General features: G+C 42.7%; 1 protein-coding gene across 2 annotated transcripts in view; it reads right to left on the bottom strand.

The window, feature by feature from the left end:
- Positions 1-2,304: 2,304 nt before the first annotated feature.
- Positions 2,305-9,614, bottom strand: part of TNFRSF19 (TNF receptor superfamily member 19) — an 88,926-nt gene continuing 81,616 nt past the window's right edge. For both annotated transcript variants that reach the window (XM_045978555.1, XM_045978554.1), the window contains exon 10: positions 2,305-5,236. In XM_045978555.1, coding sequence (XP_045834511.1) covers positions 5,228-5,236 — 9 coding nt within the window. In that variant the 3' untranslated portion in view covers positions 2,305-5,227. The remainder of the gene's footprint in view (positions 5,237-9,614) is intronic.

Below are 9,614 nucleotides of genomic sequence, written 5' to 3'. Positions count from 1 at the left end.
TGACTGTCCACCTCCGCCCTCCTGCCCCTATCCCTGTGGCCACATCCTCTCAATGACGGGTTATTCTGAGTCTGGAAAGAGGTCTGCCTTGCCTAGTTTGATGACTTCCAAGCTTCTGAAAGACCAGAGATTTTCAAGGTTTTATGCCATGTCACTTAAAGTCCCCGCAGAGTCAAGTTCAAGAAGGCCCAGGGCAGAGAACACCAGGCATCTGTCAAGCTGGCTCTCGGGCCTCAGCAGCCTCCCCGTTGCTCCCCACCCTCCCCACCACACCGCACTTCTCTGTGCTCCCACAGCAAGTGCGCTTTCTCCACGCACCAGGTCCTCCCACCCATCCCCGGAGCGGGAACATAGACTCCTTCCTGGCTTACCTGGAACCTCCCCCAGCTGCCCTGTGGCTCCAACCTTTCTCAGGGTGTCACTGCTCCCCCCACCTCCGAAGAATTCGCACTTAGGTCTTTCCAACAAAGACCTATTTTATAAATACTTGCAAGGGTCTCTCCCTCATATTTTGTTTGCTTTAACCCTGGCATTGCATTTGCAACCGAGTACGTACTCTGTGCTAGTACTCTATACTCGCGTATTCTGAACGGAGGGATGGATGGATGAGTGGAAGAAGGAAGGAAGAAAGGAAGAAAGGAAGGAAGGGCCGGAGGGACGAAGGGAGGGAGGACGGGCATAGGAAAATGCTCTTCTCAGAATGAGGCTTCCAAGAGGGACTAAATTCGTGTTTAGAGCTTCAAGGGAAATAATTCATATCTGATGACACCGAGCCAGTGATGCATGCCCAGCAGATGGGAGCCTGCCTCCCTAACCCGTGGTTAAAGGATTGCCAGTGGACTGCTCAGTAAATCTTCTGTTGACTGTAAACAGTAGACCCAGGTGAGGAAACTCCCTCTGCAGAGTTCTGCTGGCTCAGTTCAACACCAAACAAAACTGACAGAACACAGCTATTTCTATCTTCAGTAGGAGGAGTTAATGCCGTTAGAAAGGAAGATAAAAAGACAAAATCCTGTCTTTATGGACTAATAACTGAAACCTGCTTCACAAGACCACCAACCGTTGCAGAGAAAATGGTTTTTAAAATTCAAGTCTTCTGGAGAGGCTAATTTGAAAGCAGCCATAAATCACACTAATTCCAATGCCGCTGCTGGTTTATGGACAGACGGGACCCTGATCTGCTTGATCTCTACAGGAGAAGCCCTGTGACCTTCCCCTGGCAGAAATGTGACCTAACCGCTGTTATTGCGCGCTGCTGACTTGATTCTAATTACGTGACTAGAATCACATACCGGGTCATACTGAAATTTCTTAGACATTATAGAAGGTTTTGGAAATTCTCAGGCTGTTGCTTAGTTTCAAGATGACTGAATGATAAATTTAAGCTGCAGGTACATAGCTCATTGGGTGTCAAATACTTTTTAAGAAAATCAGACAGTACCCCCTCAGGTTAAAAGGAGATGAATAGACAAATAGAGAATGACAAGTAGCCAACTGCAAAGAGACTTTCAGAATAGTGGTAATAATGAAAATAAGTTGTTTATGTGATTATAGGGTACTTTAGCCCTCCTGTTAGAACCTTGCAAGCTCTGAGTTACTTTTTTCAGAGAGCGGATGGTACCCACAAGGCCAGCCAGACTGCACACACATGGGACAAGTATACTTGAGCCAAGTCTGGGGTGTGAGTAGTGTGGAAGGAGGAAAGAATCTAATGTTCTCCCTTCAGGGAATTCATAGTGTCATTTAACACCACAGACTGGCTGAGAGAATACAGTGCACTTTTAAATAACTCAGTTTTTTTCCAGGAAGTTTAAAGTCCTCTCTCAAAATCTAATAATAGCTTTAAAAGCTTTACTGGAGGGAAGGAAGGAAGGTCAAAAGGTGGGAAGGAAAGAAGAAACTCTTCCAGGCATCAGTGTTACTCTGTGGGAGTCAGTCCACTCCTCTGCAGAACAGAACGCCCTACTGACCTCTGGAAAGAATGAACATCAAACCTCCCCACCTTTCATTCTTTCCCTCTTTACGTCCTCAAATGAAGGAGGAAAAAGAAGAGATGATAATAAAATCTAGATGCCAAAGCTTCTCAGAGAACTCAGAGCATTCTTCAGTAGCTTGACAGGCCAGAGAAATAGAACCAGCTCACTGCAAAGGATTTCAAACCCCCCTCGTGACGTTTGAAGGGCCGGAAGGGTTCAACCGGAAGGACCAGAACTTAGCGAGGTCCCCACCTGGAGAGCCAGGGAGGGAGACGAGTCAGTATTCCCATCACCAATCATTTCTGTACTGGACATGCCAATACGAATACCAGATTACAATTTTATTCACATATAAAAAAGGGTATTACAAAACGATTTGTATAAGAAAAAGAAAATTTACAAATTTATAAATTCCAGTATGCAAAATAGTAACGACAAACTCTAAATCGATTCGAGCTGGAGACCTGCAAGCAAGGATGGACTCTTGTCCTTTCTGTTCAATTTTTTTTTTTTTTAACTAGCACGGACAATAGAGCTTAACTAGGTAATAGCAACATTAACATGTTATCTAAAGTAGAAAAATCTATATTTGAAAAATATATTCCATATACACAAAATGAGAAAACCCATGCCTTTCCACGGTCATTCCCCAAATCCTTGTCTCATTCTTGTTGGTGGGTTTCCGCAACTTTCGAAGTCATACCTGTTCTCACTCCCAGACCCGACGATGATTTCCTGGTACCTGTACCCTAAAGGCCAAGTTCCTGTAAGCGCTGTTGAGTACTGAACCATGGGAAATGCACATTGGGCTTTCCCTCTCAAGGGTTTATACAGAGGATAGAATCTAACATTATTATATGTTTCTGCAGCAGGCGGTGGTAAAACGTCTTCATCTTGATAAAACAGTCCGGGATTTTTCCAGTGCAGTATCAGATGAAATCGACTTTCAACCCTAAGCATTTCCTTACTGATCCAAAGTGATGTTTTAGGGTTTGGGGCCACAGTCTCATGCCCATCCATCTAGCTTTCTCCGGCAAGTATTTGTCTTTGAAGTCGAGGAGAGTTTCTACATGTGGAAAATATATTCAGGCCACCAGAAGGAGCACAACCCTGGCTGACTTTGATCATTCCTCTGTCAAAACAAAACGATCAGATTGCAAACAATGGCGTATACATATGTGAATTACAGTGAAGCCACTCGAGGAAACTCTAGTGTGCGTTTTCATAGACATCTTGTGGTCAAATCCTAAATATTTTCCTAAAGGCAGCTCTCATAAGAGCTGGCAGGTTATCCAAGTTGAAAAACCATTGGTTAACGCTAAGAAAGGAAAAGAAAAGAGGGCATGAGACAGACACAAAAGATTGTGGGTCACCCTGAGACGACTCTAATTTCTTATTTTAGTTCAGGGAACTAAGGTCCTGAGGAGAACCGAGCCCAGCAAGCTAATCCACACATGTCAGAGCCTAAGACTGACTATAGGGGAGAGGAACGGGTCCTGCCACGAGGAAAGGGGCTCATTAGGTTTGCCTCATGCCTTACAGAGAGAGAAAAGCATAGTCTAATAAGTGAGAAAGAGAAAAATGGCCTAAGAAAGACAGAATTTTTCCACGTTCATTTTAATGTTAGGTAAAAGGCACTGATCTGAGTGGCAGTTGGGGGAGGGATTGTGAAACCAAGTTTTTTAGTGACTCCAACAAGGTCATGTTTGATTTCTTTTTTAAGTGCAAATGTGATTGAGCTAATAGTAATCGGTTAAAAGACATAGGCCAGAGCTGATCATGGAGGTTCAAGGAGGAAAAAGATAAACCCTACTCTGGTTATTCCTCTCCAGGACACCAAGATTAAGAACAAATGAGCCATCCCCGTGTTCATGACTGAACTGGGTTCGTGTCTGTCTTAGCTTTAGAGACAATTCTAGTGTGTAAATACCAGGGATGGGACGCCTGACACCACGCTTAAATCCAGCGCCACTGGCTAGGGCAGGAGAAAACTGTGCTAAGGAAGTGGGCACCATGGGAACGCCACTTGGTCAGACCCCGTGAAGGCCGTGATGAGCTGTGCACCTACAGGCCACCTACCAATTGGGCTTTTTCTTCTCCTTCTAGTATGTAGTGTCTCCTAGGATGACTCACGTGTTGCATTTCAGTAGGGGGGAACCAGACAGGCGGTACTTTCTAAAGCCCTTAGTATAAGATACGATGCATGAAAGCAAAAACAAAAACAAACTCACAGGTAGAGAGGACAGGTGGGTGGTCATCAGAGGCAGGAGGCAAGGGGGAGGTGGATGAAAAGAAAGCATTATCTTTATAAATCATCACTCTTCTACAAGAGGAATTCTGGATCTTCTAAGCTCAGTCACAGGGACAGAAGTAGCAAATGCTTCCACGTCAACTGATTTTCACAGAAATACGTTAATCATTGTATACAAGTCTCCAGGATACGTGTGCTAAGTGGTTTTTAACGCAGGGTGGCGGGGTGGGGGGCTCTTTCACCACGACTTCCTCAGCTCAGGCCCCTCTCCCTACTGGCTTGAGCAGGGGTTCACGCACGAGTCAGTGACTAAGGTTACAAGTGTCGATTCTGGAAAAGACTTGCTATCCTCTTACCCCTAGCTCCTAGATGTTAACTTCATCTCACAAAGCCCTGATTGAGGCAGTCAGCATGAAGTCAATTCTAATTGCCTGAGCTAATCAGATGATGAAAAAGGGAGCTTCACCAAATACAAACACTCATTTTTGAACCACTCTACAGAAAAACTAAGCTAACTGCTTGGACGCTGACTTTTAGGAAGCTAATCGGCTATACGAAATTATTTCTGGAAAGAAAGTGTAAATGAAAACTTATACTCTGGGTCTTCAGTTTGGTAAAACCACATTCGCCATGAAAATAAGCACGCGTGCATTTCTGTTTCTTGTTATATGCTCATAATCTCGTAGGCTGCGAACTCGAGCCATCAGCCTTTGAAGTTACGCTTTGTGGCATAGAAGCTTCTTGTTTAGGAAAAATGCAGAGTATCGTGAGTGCCTGGAGTCTTTTCTTGTTATTCCTTGAGGTTTCAGCTTACAGCTGGTCTGGCTCAGAAGCAACTGGTTGAAAGGCTTAAAATGCCATCAGTTTGGTTCAGATTTGTTTTTTTTCCCCCAGAAGCCATGCAGGGTCCAGACTGGGCTCAGTCCATAAGCCTAAGCGGAGGGGTGAGTGCACGCTGGGTTCCATCCATATTCTTCTACTGTAGAAAGAAGCAAGTCCTTTAAGCTTCCTAAAACAGCAACAGAAAGGAAAGCTTGAAAAACAAGACCTTACACATGAAAGCTGCCGGGTTATCATTACTGTAAATAACTTTTACTAGTAGCACACATGAATAACATACGGACCAATAATACGGACCAATACGGACCAGCAGCTCATTAATGATGTTTGAATATCCAGGTACGTACGTACTCCGAGAATAAAATAAAGATTTTATAACAACTCACTATCACTCAGTATTTGCAAATGACGCTGCAGAGACAATAATGTGTGACCCACAGGAAAAAAAATGTATTAATGAATGATTCTTTTGCACATTTTCGACCCCATTCAAACACTTAAAGCTTGTTTCTATGTTGCACTCTTTTGAAGCATTTGTAGGTAAAGCTGTTAGGATCCTTTTGGTCCCTTCTTTGAAAGGACAAAGATGATTAGCGAATAGTGACACTCTCATTCTCTGTATTTAAAACTTCTGCTAACCCACTGGAGAAAGTTTAGAGATGGTTTAGAAACGATTTCCCTTCTAATGATCTTCCTGGAAGGCTCACACTCTCCACTCTCTCAGCGAAGTGGTGTCCTTCAATCTGTCCCTTATCACAGAAGGGCAGCGACCTGACTTCTGAAAACATCCGCCCAAGGCACATTACTGTGAGTGACTAGAACCTTCATTTTAAGCAGTAATCTTTCATTCACTTATTTACCACGAATCTGACACCGATGACGTATCTGGTGAGTTTACAGGAAAAGATTTTTTCCCCGAAGTAGAAGAAGAGAGTCTAGAAATAGAAGCTTTTGAAAGAACTCTCGATAATCAAAAACAGTTTCATCAAATATGTTGATCAATTGGTATGACTGTAATTACCCCCTTAACACTACTGTGGGAGACAAATGGCACTCATTCTGCCAACATGGAAAGGAACAGAGATTTTAAAAGACTGAGCAACTAGAATCCAGGTCATCTCGTATCTTTCCTACCATTCCTTCTATTATTTCATGTTGACCTTTCCAATGATGGGTAAAAACATCACCAAAAAGAACCTTTTCTGTAAGTAAACAGCCTGCTCTCATTCTCCTAAGTACCTTAGTGAATGATGTCCCAAATATCTTAGTTCTCTTGCTTTCTGGGGAGGTGTGTATAGGGAAAATTTGATTAGAACTGAGTCATTCAGACTAAACAAGGTTCTCACACCTCTTTTATCCTGCACCATAACTATCATCATCAGATTCTGGGTGGTCTTAAACCGCCCACAAGAAAACTACGGTGTAAAAATACAGTTTCTGGAAACAAATGCATTGTGCATTAGCAATGTGACCCTGTAAGACAAAAGTGCCATTGTGCATTTTGCAATATAGATGTGTATCAGATCATCACACACACACCTTAGCTCACACAATGGCAAATGTCGATTGTTATCTCAATAAAGCTGGATAGAAGGCAGGAATTAAGGTTAAAAAACTGAAAATATGAGTGAATGCCTAGGTAGGATTTTCAAGTTCCTCTGAAAACAAATAGAAATAAATCACTAAAGGGGGGGCACTATAATGGCTCAAGCTGCTCTTATGCATTTCTCAAACAGAAGTGCTGTGCTTTCCTGAATTATGAATGAGCACACAGACCAAGCTAACTGAACACAAACTCAAGGAACCGAAAGTCCTTTGGTTCCTAATACCAAGCTGCTGAAAGCAAATTCTTTGTGAGAAGTAAGTGTGTTTCCTACATTGGAGAAGCAACCTGTTAAGAGGAAGTCTGAATTGCCTTTTGGAATCTAACGGATTGAAAAAAATAGAACTGCTGAGCTACCTCCTTGGCCAACCCTTGAAACAAAGAAGAGAATCAATCTCCCAAAGATGTACAATTGTATCTCTCCTACTTGCTTTCAAAGATTAAGGTTCCCTCACTAAATATCACACACTCAGTAAAGGCAACCAAAGACACAGTGCTTTTCAGAACCTGGATAAGATTGTCTCAAAATAGGTTCAAGATATTATTTGTTGTTTTTAACTATAGGGAGAAACTGAAATGATTAATTTTTTAAAAAAATCCTTTCCTCAATTCAGAATGCCTCATTTATATTTACCAAATTATCTAATAATTATAAAACAACACATCTTAGAAAGTTATTAAACCTTTCACTAACACATTACATTGTGTAACTTGAATATAACATTTTCTCATTCATTTTACATGTAATTATAACTTTGTTTTCATAATAACCTGAGTTGAAAGTATCTTTATGTAGATCATGATTACCTTGACAACTGTCTTTGACAAAAGTTAATGCCGTTATATATAGCAATCTTCCACACTAAATGATTTTACTTCATACAGCTGTAATAATAACGTTTCCTCCCATGCCCACCTCACCAGCAACACAAACAGAAAAAGGTAGAGAATGAGTTGGTCCTGATATGACTTGTCATTGAGGTATTTCACTCCTTAGTCGTAGAATTTACATCATGAACCTGGGGACGAGCTACACAATTAAGATGAGGGTCATTCTATTTGCTGACGGTGCTCTGGAGAGCTGGAGGTAGTCACTGGGAACACAATTCCAGCTACTCTAACAACATTTGTATAGGTAGGGCAAGTTTCTGATCAAAACCAGTTGACTTGGTATCAAAGAAACTTCCGCGTCTTGTAATGAAACGGTGTCTCAGATTGAATTTTCAGAGTCTCCCAAGACTTGTGTTTTAGAGTACTTGGCAAGGCATCTGACTGGGAAGTTGGGGTTGGCTCCTGAAGGGGCAGGATCTCTCTGCATCCTGTTCTCTGCCTCTCTCACTGCTCTCAGGGCCTGGTACCTCCTCCTCCAGGCAGCTACACGTGGCACTCGGCTCTCACGGCTTGTGTGCCATGGTCTGTTCTTGACATCTACACACAACTCAGCTAACTGTTATCTTTTCTTAGTCTTATGACGGAAGTTATAAAAATTACGGGATGGCTCAAAAGAACAAGGTCAGTAAAGACTCATTCTCCAATACAGAGGTATGTATTTTACATTGTATTTTATTAAAGATTTTATTTATTTATTTATTTATTGGGGGGAAAGAGAGAGAGAGAAAACAAACACACGTGGGGGGATGGGCAGAAGCAAAGGGAGGAGCAGACTCCCCGCTAAGCAGGGATCCTGACTTGACTTGGGGCTGGATTCCAGGACCCTGAGATCATGATCTGAGCCAAAGGCAGACGCTTTACCAAATAAGCCACCCAGGCACCCCTGTGTTTTACATTTCAAATGCCTTAGTTGTTTGTTTTTCTTCCCTTATATCTTCTTCATTTCTTTTATCTTGAGAAAAACAAAATTATTTTTCTCCAAAGCCAACAAATGCTTTCTGCATAGCATTCCCTGTAAATTTTCTAAATTTTGCAGTTCAGAGAAAAAGTATCGCAGATTTCGATCAACCTATAACCTAGGTGCTATTCTTGAAAGGCACACTTCTCCATTCACACCTGGACTTCGGACTGCATCTGACATCATGAGACCAGGATACAGGATCTCAGGGGAAATGGAGGCCCCTCTCGAGAGCAGACACAGCGCGGACCTGGACCTGGGGCTCCTGAGCTGGTTTGCTCACGAGCAGTGAGAGCAAGGCTAGGTGTGCAGGCAGGAACTTGTGGCACCTGGGAGCCTCACTCTTGCTGTGACTCGGCCCGTTTATACTAAAGGCTGGTCATTTTCCCCCCAAAGAATGTATTCCAACAGTATATGTTCTTATATTAGGGAGATGCTTGTAGACATTAGGTCAGATTCAGGACCAGTCACATCCTCACAGGAAGGGGAAAGCAGGGTTGGTGCCCAGGCTTCCCTGATGCTTCTCTGTCTCTGGCCTTGTAGCATGCTTGAAAGCCCCAGCTTCCTGTAGCCACCATCTCCTTGCGAACCTGATTTAAAACCCTTCTTTCTAGAAGGTTCTTCTGCAGTATGTGGACCTGGATCACAACCAACAACCAATTTCTAACAACACTGGTCAGTTTTGAAAACAACAGGAACAGAGAGGGAAAAGAGAAGCTTCGGGAGATCTAAATTGCCATTAGCTTGATGGTGAATAAAGTGCACGTAAGTATCGGGCAGAAACCATCATTGGGTGGAAAATGAAGGTGAGGAACTGTTTACGGGATGTTCTTGTGACTTTCTCTCTCAATCAGGAACGGGGCTGGGGGGTGCTGTGCTAATACTTGGATTGACAAGGAGTAAAAGAATGCAGCTGCTCATTATAAACTTACAGAGTACCTGTTAGTTACGGGGGGGAAAAAAAGACTCTTGAAATTTAATTTACAACATATTCTCCATACATATAAGAATAAGAAGTTATGAAAGATGGAAAAAAGCTTCTCATCAGGTCCCCCCACATTCTCTGGTGAGAGGAGTTCCAGTCCCCTGGGTCAG

The sequence above is a fragment of the Meles meles genome, chromosome 14 (genome assembly GCF_922984935.1).
Source record: "Meles meles chromosome 14, mMelMel3.1 paternal haplotype, whole genome shotgun sequence".
NCBI lineage: Eukaryota > Metazoa > Chordata > Mammalia > Carnivora > Mustelidae > Meles > Meles meles.
The sequence above is the reverse complement of the archived record's forward strand: the minus strand, read 5'-3'. Positions and strand labels throughout refer to the sequence as shown.